The sequence below is a fragment of the Cynoglossus semilaevis genome, chromosome 5 (assembly GCF_000523025.1).
Source record: "Cynoglossus semilaevis isolate Cse_v1.0 chromosome 5, Cse_v1.0, whole genome shotgun sequence".
Taxonomy (NCBI): Eukaryota; Metazoa; Chordata; class Actinopteri; order Pleuronectiformes; family Cynoglossidae; genus Cynoglossus; species Cynoglossus semilaevis.
The window spans coordinates 14,095,131-14,112,645 of NC_024311.1; the positions used below are offsets into that span (position 1 = coordinate 14,095,131).

At 39.5% G+C, this 17,515-nt stretch overlaps 1 protein-coding gene across 1 annotated transcript in view; it reads right to left on the reverse strand.

Moving 5' to 3' along the window:
- Positions 1-476: 476 nt before the first annotated feature.
- The window catches only part of spon1a (spondin 1a), a 48,318-nt gene continuing 31,279 nt past the window's right edge, over positions 477-17,515 (reverse strand). Inside the window, exons 7-16 of the mRNA XM_008310638.3 lie at positions 12,558-12,622; positions 9,980-10,181; positions 6,351-6,491; positions 5,209-5,284; positions 4,765-4,947; positions 3,437-3,607; positions 3,185-3,352; positions 2,454-2,618; positions 2,020-2,286; positions 477-1,091 (exon numbers count right to left, since the gene is read on the reverse strand). Coding sequence (XP_008308860.1) covers positions 928-1,091; positions 2,020-2,286; positions 2,454-2,618; positions 3,185-3,352; positions 3,437-3,607; positions 4,765-4,947; positions 5,209-5,284; positions 6,351-6,491; positions 9,980-10,181; positions 12,558-12,622 — 1,602 coding nt within the window. The 3' untranslated portion in view covers positions 477-927. The remainder of the gene's footprint in view (positions 1,092-2,019; positions 2,287-2,453; positions 2,619-3,184; positions 3,353-3,436; positions 3,608-4,764; positions 4,948-5,208; positions 5,285-6,350; positions 6,492-9,979; positions 10,182-12,557; positions 12,623-17,515) is intronic.

A 17,515-nucleotide genomic window follows, 5' to 3' on the forward strand; every position in this document is an offset into this window, starting at 1 on the left:
GATTTTGTACCTCGTCCAAGCTCATCCTGTTTTAATGATCTTTTCCATATCATTTCATTACGATCCAGACGGCGTGTTTACAGCCTGGAGCTGAAGTGTTGGTTAAATAATGGTTTCACTCCTACTGACGGAGGCTTTTGTCCTCACACTGTTGGTAAAGTCGTGACAACAATCAGTGCTTGAACACTGGAGGCAAGAAGACCAGATTCAGATGACAAGTTGTCACGTTTACTTTTATTGTAAAGGTGATATTATTCCAAAATATTAATATGTTAAAGGGAATTGTAAAGTAAAAGAAAGGGAAACATCTAGAAAACACCTACACAAGACTTTGGTCAAATTTGGGAAACGTTCTTATCAAAAATTTCCACAGCAAAAAAAAAAAAAGACAAAATCTAACGATGCTCCAAAAATTATATATATATGTATATATGTGTGTATATATATATATATATATATACTTTATGTATATTATATCTATTTTCTGGACAGGGTGAGTCACATGTACAACAGTATGTTTGGGTAGAAAGTCGACCTTGAGTCCTAGAAACAAGTATAAAACATTGGAATGGTTGGGCACCTGTGCTTTTTACATCTAAACAAACAGTACTTTTCTATATAGGGATATCACATGTATATGATTATCAAATCATTATTATTTGTCTTGGTATGCCACAGCAAATTTATAGTTATCTTTCAAGTCGCTCCTCTGTGTCGGAGCTGGTTTTACAGAGCACAGAGGAATCGGATTAGCTTAGCTTGAACCCACCTTAATGTTTGGCTTCTCTGGATAACAGCTGATCTCAGACCTGGATTTGACTAACACAGATTCATGGATGTACCCCTGCTATAAACAAAATGCAGTGGTTGGTGGTTCTACCCTTCTCCTCGCCCCGCCCACTGTCCACAGAACACCTAGCAAGGTACCTAGCAAGGGTGCACGTTACAAGCCCGGATTTCCTTCCTGTCCTTACAGCTGGACAACTGTGACGTCTTAAAGCGTTGCTTGACCGTCATGAGCCGCTCCTGAATCCCCCCTCCGCACAGTTTGGTGCATTCTGTCCAACTGGACCATGGCCTCATTTTGCAACCTTCAGATGTAAAAGAGAAAATTAGGAAAAGAAGATTGTCATGCAGTATTAAATGCAGTAAAAAAATGCAGTTACGTGCTCCATAAAACTACAGTTTGTTTCAGTCTGATTGAATTTTTTTTATTAATCTATTAAACTGAGGTACAACTGTCAGGTCACAGCACTTCAGTGGTCATAAACAGTAAAACTATCCCTCCATAGCTGTATTCAGTAATTAAACCATTTGAGCAGGTTATAGTGTCAGTTTTAAAAAAAAGTTTTTCAAAAAATGTCTCTGAGAAGATACACTTTGCTGCAGTCCAAAATCTGTAGGATGGTCACTAGAATTTAATACAGTGTGGTTTAAGAACTGGAGGTAGACCAGGCCTTGATTTATCACTCTTCATATATATATGTATATGTGTGTGTATAGTTGGGGTTTTGTCACAGGGGTTGTGTAACTTCAGTAAAAGCCTCACATGCTGCTGATGACAGTCCAATTACAAGTGTAGTCTCAGCAGAATGATGGAGTCAGAGCAGGAATCTGGAAATAATGGATGTGTCTGGAACAGCACAGCTGATATTTCCCTCTAATGAGACTCTGCAGCCCACGTTTCATTAGAGGGAGGTGTCACTGCGGGCAGTACCTGACAGCTGCTGTGAGCTGAGAGCTCTGCTCCACGACGTGCACACACTGTATAGGTTCAAACGTGCACATATAATCGGAGCCGTTTGAAATAAAGTCGGTTCAAAAGTAGTAGAAAAGAAAGTGAGACATCAAGAGACGTTTCCTGTAACAAAAAGTATTACCATTACTGTCCAGAGTACGGCTCGCAGTTAACAGTGAATTAGCAGTTCTTAAACCTTTCCTACAGCGCCCCCTTATTTAGACAGGACTATTGTTGAGCCCTTCCCAGACTTGGACAAATGACATGACATTGGTCCTAACCTGGATGTTCAGACGTGATCTCAGCTCCGTCCAGTTTGCTCCTCCTCTTGTCTCTCTGTTCTTTGCGTCGTTTCTTGTCGTCCCCGTTGCTCTGTCCTCTGCTACACTTCCTGACCTTACACTTCTTCCTCTGAATGCTCTCTGGGCAGGGGTTCCCCCCAAACTGTGGCTCCATCATCACCATGCGTGTTCGGATGGTGTGACCCTTCCCACAAGACTTGTTGCACTCTGACCACTCTGTCCACTCTGACATGATGCAGTCGATGGCTGAGCAGGGAGAATATGACATGTTCCCATAGTTTGAATTAGTCACAGATAGAAACAGGGGTTAAACACAGACATCTGTCATCTGATTCCAGCAGTACACATCATGAGCTCAGTACATGCACATACACTAACAGTATGCAAATGTGCACATAGTGTAGTGTACTTACGGCACTCTGGCAGCATACACTTCTCCACCTGCTCCAGTTCCTCCGTACAGTCTCCCAGCTCCACAGGGGATTTGAGTTTACGCTGCCGTGTCCTCAGACCCTTCCCACAGGTCACACTGCAGTCGCTCCAGTCAGACCACGGTGACAGGAGGCAGGGGATGGTGTCTGTGAGCAACACAGTTCTCAGTCGCACATGCAACTGGGCTAGCCTTTTTTTATTTATTTTATTTTTATTTTTTTAACTTTGAACCCAATTGGAATTTGTCAGGGAAGTAAAGCACTAATTTTTAAACCCACTCTCCCTTTTCTTCCTCCTGCTGTGTCTTCAGACTATAATTGCCTCATCATTGCACTGATTTTTAAGTAATATTTTAGAGCATAACAGACTCACCTGTCAAAATATGGTAATTGTATTCATAGAAAGCCAGACAACTTTTGGTAGAAGATGATAAAAGATAAGTCGAATTATTATTATTACTAATTGAAGTCAGGAAGGCTAATATTTTTCTACAGATCCTTCATGTGCTGTTCCATCAGCAAACAGCAAGCATGCCCTCTAGTGGTTAACTGTTTGATGTTTATTTCCTCAGCTTAACAACAAACAGTTAAATCCTCTCTAATAAATAGTCTACAGGATCATCGTAGCTAATATGAGACACTGACAGAAACAAACAAACAAACAAACAAACGAATGAATCAGTTTCAGTCGTCCTGAACATGCAGCCACTCACCACACTCTGGCATCATGCACTTCTCCACTTCCAGCACCTCAGCTCCACAGATGGAGCCGTCTTCAGGGGGCATCTTCACCATGCGTTCTCGCCTCTTCATGCCAAGACCACAAGTAGCGCTGCAGAGATCCCACTCAGCCCACTCTGTCACCAGGCAACTGCTGGGAGCTAAGGCCAAGAGTGGAGAGCAGGGTCAACATAAACACAGATAAAGAATAAATAAATAAGTAAATAAATAAATAAAACCCCTACTGCACTCCTCGTTGACCACACAGTCTTCAGTTTCCTCGGTGGGCATCGTGCAGATTGAGCCGTCCTCAGGAAACTGTTTCACGTAACGCTCCCTGGAGCGTAAGCCCAGCCCACAGGACGCACTGCACGGAGACCAGGTGATCCACTCTGACATCATACATGTGGACGCATCTAGAACAGGGGTGTGGTGGACACATGGAAACCCTCTGTTAGGAATCATAGGGGCAGAATACACCCATCCATCCATCCATCCATCCATTTTTACAGCTTAGTCTTGTTCAGGCTTCATAAGTCGTTGTCATGAAGTTATTCAATTACAGCCAAAGTGAAATCAGGTAGTCATTTCTGACTACATGAAAACATTTACCAACTAATGAAGTATGTCTTGGTAAAAGAGAAAACTCACTCATATATATAAATTATAAAAGATAAATTGAAGTATTTTGAAATGCAAAATCTTTCCAGACAATGAATGTGTATTTTTTACCTTTATTCAGTTTAAATTTACTTTTTGCAAGTGAGTGGTATTAATGTCATCAAAGCTTGAGAGCATTCAGAACCTTTAAAGGCCTTTCATTAATAACAGGGTTTTTATTATGCTGGAAAATTCTGCGACTTTTAATCTTTAGAGCAGCCATTAAAAACACAATAATGTAGTTGGGTTTCAAATGGTTGCACTATATATTTTTAATTATTGCGAATATAAGTGACTCCGAGCTATTAAACAACTTATTACTCTACTTTCCTCAGCTGCAGCATGACTGTTTTTATGCTGTGATAAAATTGGGCAACAGATTTACTGCCGACTCACATTTAGGTTTAAAAAAGACAGAACTCCTGGTCAGATTTGATAAGGTGAAAAAAAAAAGACAATTATGTTTTTATATGTGTAAAAGTCGTCAACTCGATGTTTAGACGTTTTACCTGAGACCAAAGACTGTCTCTAGGTCTCAGCTAGCGTTCGTGCAGTTCTTATGTTCGCACTCTTTCTGAATCAACTCGATGTTAAGACGTTTTACCTGAGACCAAAGACTAGACAGTTCAGTCTCTAGGTCTCAGCTAGCACAGGCTCAACGTTCGCGCAGTTCTTATGTTCGCACTCTTTCTGAGCAGCATGTTTATTATTGTCTGAAAAACAAACTAAATGTAAAGCCTGCATTCTGGCACGTGGGCAGTGAAGTTGGACTCAAGCAGTGATTTCAAGACATAAAGTGGTCGTAAATGAGGCTAACAGCAGGGGTGATGTGGACACCCACTAACCATCTGTACATTAAACTGATTTGTGGTGTTATAACATTTCTGAATTACTGCTTAATGGATGAACTCACCCTCGTCACTACACCCAGGCCCCATGCAGGGCTCGAAGTCCTGGGTGTGTGGGCAGGGAACGCTGAGGTCTAACTGGGCCTTCAGCATCCTCTGCCTCATCCTCTTACCCTTGTCACAAGTGGCTGAGCTGCAGGCGGACCACGGAGACCAGTTAGAGTAGATGCACGTCTCAGGGGTGTCATCTGGTTTATAGGGAAGATGTGGAAAGTTTATACAGTGTAACACTGACACAAGGCAGTTCACAGGGCTTAACAACGCCAGGGAAATACATTAAAAAAAGATATTAGGGAAAACATTAAAAATGCATTTAAAAAAGACAATAACAACAAAGCGCTCCAAAAATAATTTACGAAGGCCATGGGATGATACTGCATACCATTAAATTGCATTAAAAACCCATTTAGGACAAGAACATGAGAATGGAAGGGGGAAAGCGATCACACCTTCTTCCTTCTCCTCCTGTGCAATGTCAGCCACAATGTCGTCCACGTTGTCAGGCACAATGTTGCACTGCTCGCCCTGTGAACACACAAACAGATGGTGACGGCAACACTTCAGTCTTCACTTCCATAACACCTCCTACATTTAATTTTTTTATGTTTTTAGACTATTAAAAATAAAGTAAGAAGAACTCTGAAAAGTCACGGCTGGAGTAATTGTGGGGGGAAAAAAACAAGAAAAAATAATGTAAAGAAGGGATAAGATAAACAAATAAAAGTAGCTTTAAGGATCATTCACAGCACAAAAATACACATATCTTGATATTCACCATAGCAGCCACTAGTTGTCATCAGAGCACAGTTAACCGTAATCTGATGTAGTTTCTAGAACAATGATTTTTTTTACAACTTAATCTTTCACGTATCACGTTGTTATTATTGACACCAATGAAGTCAATTTGACATTTGTCAGTTGATTCAGATTCAGTTGATTTGTTCAGTGTCACTATTGACACAAAAACATAAATGTGTCTGCTCCTTATTTACAGCATTAGTTAAACCTTAAGATAAATGTCTAATTAGTTTAAAATAATTAATTAAAGCTGTTATTTATAATATGAATGAATTTTAATGTAATAAAATTACCTTGAAAAATTATCTCATGGCTTTGTGGCAGAATCTTACCCTTTTTCTCAAAATGCTGGTGCACTGACAAGTTGCTAAAAAAAATTTCCCAACCACGACCACCAGGGCTTTCTCAGAACACTATTTTCTTTATTAAGCTTTGTTTATTTGTAGTTATTTTTGAGATTACTTGATATTTCAAAGAGAAATTTTACTTTAAAAACATAATTGCGACTCTAGAAGACAGGACACAAAATAACTGGAAAAGTCACATTTCTTACTTTAAAATCATCTTTTTTTCCCTCTGGGTCACAGTTTGATTCCTTTAAAAAAAAAACCCAGATCCAGTAGATTTTTACACCTGCAGAGAGCCAATCAGTTCTGACATTCATTGGTGATAATTAGTCCTGGATATTTACTACTGTGACATTTACCAGCTGGTTAGTCAGATATGATCACTTTATTGTCATCACACAGTTACCTAATCTTGGAGGGATGTCGTGTGTTGTAAACAAACTGACCTTTCTGGCAATGCGTTCCACCATTACCCTGGCCACTGGAGTGATGGCGCCCCCTTCAGGATCATAAAATGGGCTCTGTGGATGATCTAGACTGGTCAGGGGTCGGATCTTGTCCTGGGGCTCGGTAACCTTGTTGGGAGACTGAAGTAGGGACAAACAGACAGACAGTGGAATCTTTGAGACTTTGTCTTTGGAATCAATGTGAGTAAAATAAATTAAACTCTGTTGTTCATCCCACAAGAAAGAAATTCGCAGTGTGGGTCTTTGCAAACCACACAGGCTGCCACGGGAGGCGCCATTAAGGGTATTTGGTCTCTTTGGGGCTTGAACCCACGTGTCAGACAAGAGTAAGAACCGCTGCACTATGGAACCACCAAGATGTGTTTCTTGAGGGAGAATTGAACTGAGGCCACGGCACTGTGAGTCCCCCCCAAATCCCCCACTGTGGTCAACCAGACAAAGACAGACACAGTGGGAGTTTGCAGAAAATAGAGAGTGAGTAAAGAGTGACTACTAATTAAAAGATACAGTAAAACTAATGGCACTGCGGGTGGATCTCATTACTCAAAATCAGTTCTGTGCCTCTAACAACTTTAGAACCGAGTCCCTCTCCACCAACAGACGAGCCACGGTTTGATTACTCCCTGCTACACAGTAAAACTATACGGCTTCCTACGTCGACCTTGTTTAAATAAGTTTCACATTTGGAAAAGTTTCTATTTCTGTCTCCACCAAACATCTGACCGAACAAGAGCCTTAACCCTGAGGTCTCCTGGGGGCTGTGAGAATGGTAATAAGAGTTGTCTGAACGAGAAGAAGAAGAAAAGGCAAAGGTGTGAGGCAGCACTTAGTGCCTCCATCTGTCGTCTTCTTCTTCTTCTTCTTCTTTAGTCGACAACCGGGAGGTGTGATGTAAGGTTGAATGCAGGTTCGTTCCTCTTCACTGTGACGGCTAATAAAGTTAGGAGGTGGGAGGCTGCTGCGTACATGCAAACTGTTTATGTGTGTAAGTTCTGTTAGGTGACATTTAAGTGAATATACAAAGGTTACAGGTTCAAATCCCTCTTTGTGCAAAGCATTCCTATGATACTATAAATGCCTTCCTCAGTCAAATGATCTCTGTTCTGTACATTAAAAAATGAAGGTCTGAAGCAGTCTATTAGTCACTGCATGCATATCTGGGCTCTTCTTCTAAGCCACTAGGGGGCTGTATTGTGCAGTGTATGTAGTATACCCTTTGTAAACGCAGAAACTGGAAAACCTGCTGAAAGTATATTGTTAGGTGAGTTCTTGTTTCCTGTAGGTACTCTTCCTAGAATATTTCAGTTGTACTCGGAGTGAACAAAAATATTGTACAATTCAATAATCCAATAGCGATTACTTTTTTGACAGTTTTTTTTTTCAATACCGAATAAAATTGGCACTGATACTGAGAGAGTAACTGATTCTCAATCGACACTGGTGTGAGAATATACTGTATATATTGTTACATTGATACTTCCATCACTACTGATGTTCTGAGCATCGACATCATTCTTCTCTGTAACACAGACATCACATCACATCACCTCCGTGCCTAAAGCCGGACGGGGGCGGTAGAAAGTGTCATTATCTAAAAACCCACACATAAACACAGGTGTCACTGTTATCTTGAACACCTTCCGTGTCGCTCTTATTGTTATGCTTCTGTCACCCGTCACCACAAACACTTGTCTCCGACCACTTCACCCTCTTCATCTTTGTGTGTCGGCTTCACGGCTTGGTTCAGTTCACTTAAGGTGAAAATATATTCCTATTGAAAAGAAAACTTTGAACCTGTTTGGTCTGTAACCCGATGGGTTTGTTCATTATTGAAATGACGCTTTTAATAATCACTTCCATGCTGCGCCGCTACATTCAACGTCAGCGTAATCACAGGAAAGCAAAAGTGTTGTTTGACGAGAATAATTAAATAAAAAAAAATAAAAACATCTAAAAAAAATAATAAAGCGCATGGGTCTTTGAAATGTAATTTATGCAAATAACAGAGTGGAACAGTCAGAGCAGAAGGGAGACGAACTGAAAGCTCATAAATATTTGGGCAGTCATTGAGGTGAAATTTCATTCGATACAGTTAGACCACTGTAAGTCAAGAGAGGTGTGTGTGTGTGTGTGCGTGCACGTGGGTGTGGCAGTGAGGAAAAAAGGGGAGGAAATGGAAAAGTAAAATTATTCCTACTTCTTGTTCAAACAACCCAGAGAACACAGTTAAACAGGTTCACACGGGCTCTGAAGGATCAGCCAAGGGTTCCTCACACGTGCAGTAAGACTTTGGTCCAATGTGTTCTTAACTGTCTCATTTATTAGCGGTAAGTGGAGGCAGAGCACGGGCAGCGGAACCCACCTCGGGGTGAGGGAAAGGGCAACAGACGTTCAAGGCCGTTGGCAGAAATTGGATGGGTGATGACACTTGAATTGCAGCAGATGGGCAGTGTTTGTGGGGGGAGGAGGGGGGGGTAAATTGGCCATATAGGCAGACAGGTAGATGAAGAGAAGAAGTTGGTATGATGTCAAGATGAGGCTGTTAGTGTGGAGAGAACCTTGGTGGATGATGAGAGTACAGAAGGTCATAGAGGAGTGGGAAAAGGTAGTTTCTAGAAGGCTTGGAAGGCTGCAGTACCCTCATTCGCCTCTAGTGGAATAAGGTGTTGCATGTATACAGATGGTTTCAGTGCTCAGGCAAAATCGCCTTATGAATAATTCCAAACAATGTGATTTAACAAACCAATTATCCAAAAATTACAACTTATTGATTTTATTTTTACCTTATATTGTTTTATTTTTTAACTTTTTTATATTCATGTGGCGCTTTGTCATTGGTGTGGAACCCCAGGATTCACCTCCTGGGCAAGTTTGAATCCTGGTTAGGGCGGTTGGTACCTTCCAGTGGACTCACCACCCGCAGGAAGGTTTAGGTACGGTGCAATGTGATTTGGGTGGTGACTGCTGCCCCCGCAACCCGGTAACGGATAAGCGGATGAAAATGGATGGATGGATGAATGGATGGATGAATGTTATATTCATGCATTTCCCACAGTGAAGTATGGTTCTAAACATTTGAATCTTCTGTGAACTTGATTGTGAACTTGAATAGTTGTTAAAAAGACCAAACTTTTAACAACACAAACACCAGCGTATGTCGGGATCTCACCTACCGCACGGAGTCGAACCTCATTTAATGAAAGCAGCGAATGTGTTACAGCTGTAGGAGAATATTTTATTCCTTTGCAGAAGTGGAAACAGTTCATTAATCAGAGAAAAGAACTGAAAAAAACAGTCAAAGTCAAAGACGGACTCCATCCCTTCCCACAGAATGTAGATACTAAATTAAATTACAATTGTTTTTAAACCATTATGTCGTCTTAATTAGCGGACTCATGACCACATGTTGACTCTAAACACTTTGAACTGTATTATTAGGCTGATTAACTGGTACTTGGTTCTTTGAACACAGGCTTTTTATGCATCAAATTTCCATTTTTTTAAAAGAGATTTTTAAAGACTTTTGTTTTGTTTTTCTTTAATTGTAATTCCAAAACTTGCCACAATGGTTGATATAGTTGTAGATTTACTGTATTGTTGTCACTGACCTCATATGACACCCCACTGTCAGTGCCTGCATCCCAGGGGATCAGGTCCTGGACCACCTTCTGGGCCCAGCCACACTCCTTTGTACAGAGGTCTTCAGCAGACAGTCCCACATTCCAGTCTGGACTGGGTCCTAACATGGTCAGAAAGGACATGAGGTGACGGGTCCGGTCCACGGAGAATTCAGCCGATGGAGCCGCTCGTCTGAGAAAAAAAGTAGTTGGAGAAGAGAGTGTTAGCTGCACCCGACACTTCTGTCTCCGATAACAGAAGATGGAAACATGAACATAAATGAAGTATTTTATTTATTCTTTTGCTGTGGCCAGGAACGGTCCACAGACCAGGGGTTGGCAATGTTTCCATAAGATCCCAACTCAGAAACATATCATCTGCATATATATTATTCTAGTAAACATTAACTAGCTGTGGTCAAACTGAAGGTTTCTGGTCCGGGTTTTTACTTATCTCAAACTACACAAGTTTGGTTTGTCCTTGGAATCACCTCCAAATATCCACTGATGTGTAGTTGGGTTAATTAATGACAAGGGATCGGTTCAGTGTGCCTGTGGGCTCAGCAAAGCACCGGTTCCTGAACTATTTCTGCAGGACAGCTGTTAAGTAGATAGAACAATTATCCTATAAAAAAAAATCAACTCACTTCGATCTTAAGAGACGTCTGAACTTTCTCTGGATCAGACCGTCATCAGCCAGTAGCCTTTCCTGTGGCCTGTCCTCCTTACCCTCACCCCCAACACCCCCTCAAGCCTCACCCTTCTTACTCATGTGACTTTTTAATTTGATTTTGGAGTTTTTCTTTCAGTTACAGAAGTGTAAGACCTTACTAATCCATCAGTGATCTTTGATGGATTGTCAGTGTAATGCTACAGTAATTCTACACGAGGCCTTGTAAATGTTTAATTTCTTCAAATTATATTTCAGCAATTTTTTAGAACATTGTGATTCTCAAATTATGGTGCGTGTGAAACACATAGTACGTGGTTTTTCTGAGGTTTAGATTAGGTGAGTGACCTGGTTGTTATTTATCAACTTTTATCATTGTCTCGTATGTGGCTTTGGCTGATATTTGGCGTGTAGTAATCTGTATGATTTACTGTTGTACGTACTACGGAGGTGTAAAACTTGAGAACCGTAGCTTTGGAACATTATACATGAGACTGACACAGAGATTTGTCCTTTTGTCTCACTAAGTACTGTAGCCAACCTTATGACTCAACAAGGACACATGGACCGTCCCCCGTCTTCAACAATGACTGACAGTCAAAATCAATTACATGACTTGTTTTTAGCCGAGCCAAGATTAATTGGGAGTTGTTACATAATTGTCAAGTCCCCAACAATCGGTCTGTGATTTCTATTGAGCTGTCATAAACTCATTCAGCTGCAGCCAACTCTGTCCCTCCATTGTGTACTCCTTTGTGGCCTTTGGGGATGTCAAATGGCCCTTATCCTGAGGGAACACACACGACTCCACTACGCTCTCCTGCCTCTGCTCATGGAGTGCAGCAGGTCTGAGGTTTATCTCACACAGCCACCTGTGAACTACACACAAGTGAAGTGTAACTGACAGAGAAGAAGAGACCGGGCAGTACTGGAAGATACCACACTGTCTGTGAACTTCAGGACCCACAAATGCTTTTTTTCTTTTTTACTGAGTACATGATTGTAAACACATGTTACTGTACTCAGATGTGCACATTTACTGGTGCAGTACTTATTATTGCAGTATTTGAAGTGACAGTTATGGTAAGATAGTGTTGTTTTTAATAGTTTAAAATCAAAGGATGATGAATGAAACTTTTTTCAGAGTATTTTTACAATATGTATAAAGAAAATCTATATTTTTTCTCACTACTACTACTACTACTAATGCTCCTACAAATAATATATTAATGTATAGCTGCATGTACCAGTGTGTGAACGAAATTAATTGGCTTGGTTTACAGCACAATGATGGCTAATTAGCCCGACGAATCACAGCGTCTGTTCTGAGCATCGCTCTCCTCTTTGGAGACCGAACGCGGCTTTCAGTGACGCCCAGTGGTCGTTAAAAACAACACAGAATGCGCTTTACCACGAGAGTTTCTTGTTGTTCTCATGAATAAGAGATGGCCAGTAGATAAATTAGCTTTCCCACTGTCAATTCAGTAAGCTGGCAGTTTCAGGGCAAACGAGATGCGGATTTACACTCATTACATCAACAACAGCTCACTGGACCGTCCTGATATATGAGCCTTAGGTCTGCAAATCTTTGTTAAGGCCTGGATTAGCTGAAAACTGTGTTCACCAAGAAAACAAAGTGCGGATTCCTTAAACAGAACATCTGCTGATGAGGAGTTTGTGGTTCAGTACCTGCTGTATGTTGTAGAGAAAATATGTCAAACTCAAGGCCCAACAGAAAACAATTCAAAATCACTTCATAGACCAGGCCTTGTGTCCAACAATTCCAAACACATATTGTCTATTCTGAGATCTGCATTTTTCTATTTTTTTATGTATGCCATTCTAAACATTTGTCCCCAGATCTTTTGTTTAAAAGTCAAGATATTTTGTGCTACTTACACATTAAGTGGTTGCCAGGCCGGCCATTGAGCTTTCATTTTAATGACTGTCAGGACATCGTCACCCTAGAATGAAAGAGAAAAAAAGGGGAAAAAAATAAAAATCACATTCATAAATATTTAACAGAACTGCATTTCATAGAAAAAAAAGTCACAGTGTATTTTCATTTTTTTTTTCTTTTTTTGGAGAGTTAAATGCGTCAACCTTTTGTATCTATACTTGACTCATTTCTGCTACAGTCCACTCCAGATCTCAGAGACATAACAACAAACTTCATCCAAGCCAGTACTTCTCAAATAGTGGGGCGGGTCCCCTGGGGTGTGACTTTATTGAGTGGATGTAAAGACTATTGAAACAACCTAAGGATACATGAACAAGTGGGAGTTGGGTATTAATAAATACCAAGTCTTTTAATTAGTGGGTGACCCGTCCTAGCTCCAGAGCAACCGTTGCCCTCCGGGTCCCCACCTACTGGCCTTCTATTGAATTCCATTAGAGTAAACCTGACGAGCCGAAGGCGTACGTGTTGAACTAATCTTATTTCACAGATGAGACTGTAACTCAGTGGCTGTCTGCACTATGAAAACAAACACAATTCACCTCGGTTTCCTTTGTGGGTCATTTCACAGTCTGACTCTTTAACACAGAGCTGAACCTGTGTGAATGTGAGTGAAGCTGATGTCCACATTTCAGCAACGTCTTAAAAATTTTAGGTTGTTGTAGGTTGTTTTTATGGTTATCTATGTTATATCTCATCAAAAAACATGTAAAAAAATGTACTTAATATTTCAGTAGTCACATTTGCCAACATACTTTCTATTGGAACATCATTGGTACCTTAAATCAAAACAGTGTACAACAGTATTAAAACAACCAAAGAAACAGATTTTTTAAAACCATCATAAATATCTATAGGGAAAAAGTACTTTGAATAAAAAAAACAAACAAACAAAAGAAAAACATCACCAAGAATTCTGTGTTTTTGCAACCTTTTCAAAACAAATAGAAATGTCAGTGAGTCTCGCAACTACTGAAAAGGTCACATTCCATGTTCTGCACCTGCGACCAAAGAAACAAGATAAGAGCCTTGAGTGTCGGCGTCTCCTCTTTGTCTGCTGACTGAATTCACATGTCGATATGACACTGGTGAATCTCTCTTCTTTCTCTGATGGGTTTGTTAGGTAGGTTGTTTTTAGGTTTTTGGGTTTTTTTTTGAGACTTCAAAATAATGAAATTACTAATATAGCAAAATTATCAAGAGTATCAATTACTCTTGATAATTTTGCTAACTGTAAGTTACGCAAAAGTATAACTCACATATTGAGTAAGTTACGCAAAAGTATAACTCACATTATACTGACTATGTACATTTTATTTATTGGTGTATTTCATGAATATGTTAAAACTGTCAAATAGACTAACTTTGTGAAGAATGGCCAACAGCAACTGAGCCATGTTAACTGGGCACAGGGAAGAACCTCATTCCTCTAATTGAGTCTTCAGCCATCTGTAAAAAGTCTTTACAGGATCAAAACAGGATGTGATTCAGGATACATCACCCTGACTCAGTAATTACCAGAAACCCATCACTTATAAACTCCCAAGACATTTTAAATGAAGGAATGAATGGGTTTCATAATTAATTGGAAACTCTTCTGCATTATGACTATCAACTGTGCAGTGTAGCCCAGGGCCTATCTGCCCTAGGGTAAATGCCATTATTAATTTCCTAACTCCTTATTATGCTCATCATTGACCTTTTCCTCTGTGGACCAGGAAGTGTGATGCTGCGCTGATATAAAACATACGCTTCTTCAGTGAGATGTTGGATTCTGGTTGGTCGGCTTTGTAAGGAAACAGGTCATTTGCATTTGGAGTTTGTTCCCTCAGATGTTTTGCACCTGAATCGCTTCGCATGAGCTGTTAGGACTTTTACCTCAGTCACTTAAAATTCATGCACAGCAGGGAAATTACACACGGCAGAAGCCTCCTCTGGCACAAACATATAATGATGTTCTTTTCTTTTTTTTTACACATAAAAAAATCTTCACTATAGCAACCAAGGCAGGTGCGATACTGGAACTCATATATATATATATATATAAAATGGTACACTTTTAGTATGTTCTATATACAGTAACACTTCAGTCTATCCCTCTCTCTCTCTCTCTCCCTCTCCCTCTCCCCCTCCCTCCCTGTATATATGTATATATAAATATACGATAGTTAGATGGATGTAGACATATATACCTACGGTACATATTTACTATGCAAATATATTTACATATATACACACACAGAAATAAATATCTGTAACCATATATATATTTACACACATATATCCCTTTTAATTGCTTTGAAATATACAGCTATAATCTTTGTTTTTTTTTCTATTTTTAAGGATACAGTTAGTGTTAATTTAATTTCTACTTCATTTTATTTTTCTCACTAGTTTAAAAAAATGATCTGCCTCTACTGAAAACCCATGCTGCTACAAGATTAAATTATTTTGGTGAAAATTTCTTTAAAGCATACAAATGTTATGTATATTAACAAACACATGTACAGTAGGATGTTGTTTAAAGAAAAATACTAGTGTTCAAATGTAGCAAATAAACTTCAAGTTTTTACTCAACACTTTGGGGAAGACATAACTTCACGATTAACTTGACACAATTTTCCAAGATTCTCTATGAACCTCCAAACTATCATTTCAATTCCAATCACCATTAATCTTACCACGTCCCCAAATATCTGCGACATGAAATTCTAATCTGTTTTGTAATCACTCATATTGTGCCTGTGAAATATCCTGTGCGTTGTGATGCTCTCATCGTTTGTCATTGTCAAACCTCAGCAGCCGGGGACATCTGCCCAACTGGACAAACGGCCGGCACAAATCACTGCACAAGGTGTTCCTCATTAAAGTCTTATTAAAGTTATTATCATATTTACTAAAAGCCAACATCTGCTCCTGGACAGTTATCAAACCGTGGTGCAGAAACAGAGAAGTACATTTTGTTCAGATCACTGCATTTCCTTACTAATAAATTATTTATATTTTTACTGACAGAGATGTTTCTTCATGGAAATTTATCAAATGGTAGGAAAAAAATGAGAGTGTGAGTCAATGAAAACATCAAATGTTTATAAATAAATAAAACAAAATGCTTAGTAAAAACCAAGTTTAAGCCCGTTCTACATTTGGTAATACAGTGCACAAGAAAGGAGAACATGTGAACGCAGTGTTTCGTGAACGTCATTAGCCCAGTAGATGCTAATCAATTGGTTCTGCAGCTTCTCTGAAAATATGAGCCATGCTGAGAGTTGTGTGATTTATTGCTGCTACCTGGACTTCAAGTGGTTTTCTGTTAAATTTTCAGCAGATTTTTCTTCTTTCTTTAATCTACGGACGTGCACCGCGCAAATCAATATACGGTTCTGTGTATGCAGACGACTCACCAGGGACTCTGATGAATATTTACATCCATGGTACCAGTGCACTAAAGCATAATTAGGTTTTCTCTTTGCTTCTGTTTTTGTTTATGTTATCGACACATTATGTAAATAGAAACACTTTGTACTGGAAAGGAACTTATCCTCAGTAACCCCAGAACCTGGGAGGTCAGGTCTGCCATGCTGAGGCTGAATTGATTCGTTAGACTCCGTCAGACTGAGAGGATCTTCCCCAACATTGGCTCAAGAGAACCAAGGTTATTGTCTTTAAATCCTGCTGACTCACGGTGCGTGTTTTCCTAACTCAGTTAAAAAACAGTCTTACAAAACCCTAATGGTTTTTCTATGTCTTCGACATAAGCACCAGAGTGTTGAGCAGATGTTTTTTTTGTTTTGTTTTTTTTTTGCCCACAGGGAAACATTGGTGCAGCTCAGGAAATACCTGACTTCACTGATGAGGTGTGACATCTAAATGAAGGTCTAATTACAAGGTTCGCTTGTACATTTTATCCGGTGCCCAAAATATTTGTTTTTGTACTTTTGCTTTCTTGCCTTTATGGAAGATTAGTCAGATTAAAAGACCTGCGGCAACTGCACAAAGAAACTTTTTATCTGCTGACTGTTGCAGCTCATTTGATGATTTAATGCAGTTGTTTTCTTGTTTCTAAAATTATTCCAATATTTAACTTTGTAACACTTTAACTATTCTTAAAATTCACCACTTTAGTATAGTTACGGTTTTTATTTTATTATTTAATGAAGTCGTTCACCGAATGCGTATTAAACATGGTCGTAAAAGTATTTTTAGAATAAAAGATTTAGTTTTGAGTTTTTTTTTTTTTTTTACTTTCAGTTGAATGGTCACAACATCCATAAAAGCCATAATGACGTTTCGTGCCAACGAGGTCTAAAATATAAAGCACCACTGAGTAAGAAATTGGATAGGTCTTGAATTAGTGGCCTTAAAAATATTGGAAATGAACCTTGAAATCTGCATAACAAGGATTTTTAATATCGCTGTAAAATAGACAATTAACTTTTGAAAAGTCAGAGGAAAAATGTCGAGCTAGGCTTCTGACGCACACACACACACTCTCTTTACATGCTCTTTCCTTATATAATGGGTTGTTCACAGCAAAAGCAATAGGAACGGCTATAGTCCCAAAATGACCACATCGTTTTGGTGTGAACGCAGCAGCAGGGATACTCCAACACCTGTACCAAGTACTGCTACTCGTACTGGACTCACTGGCTCTCTTTGAATGTGCAGTGGAGACACAGCTCTTCTGGTTTGCACGACTTCCTCTCAGACACTACGACGCTGAACACTGATCCCAGAGCAGCTCTGTCTCTGAGATTTTATGTGGCTAATAACACGAGTGGAGTTCAATTTAAAAATTGGGCAGCACATAAAATCTAAAATGAACTTTTTTTGTACGCACCCAGAAAAAAAAAAGAAGGAAAATAAAAGTTTAAATAAGGGAAGAGTTCATAAAAACAGC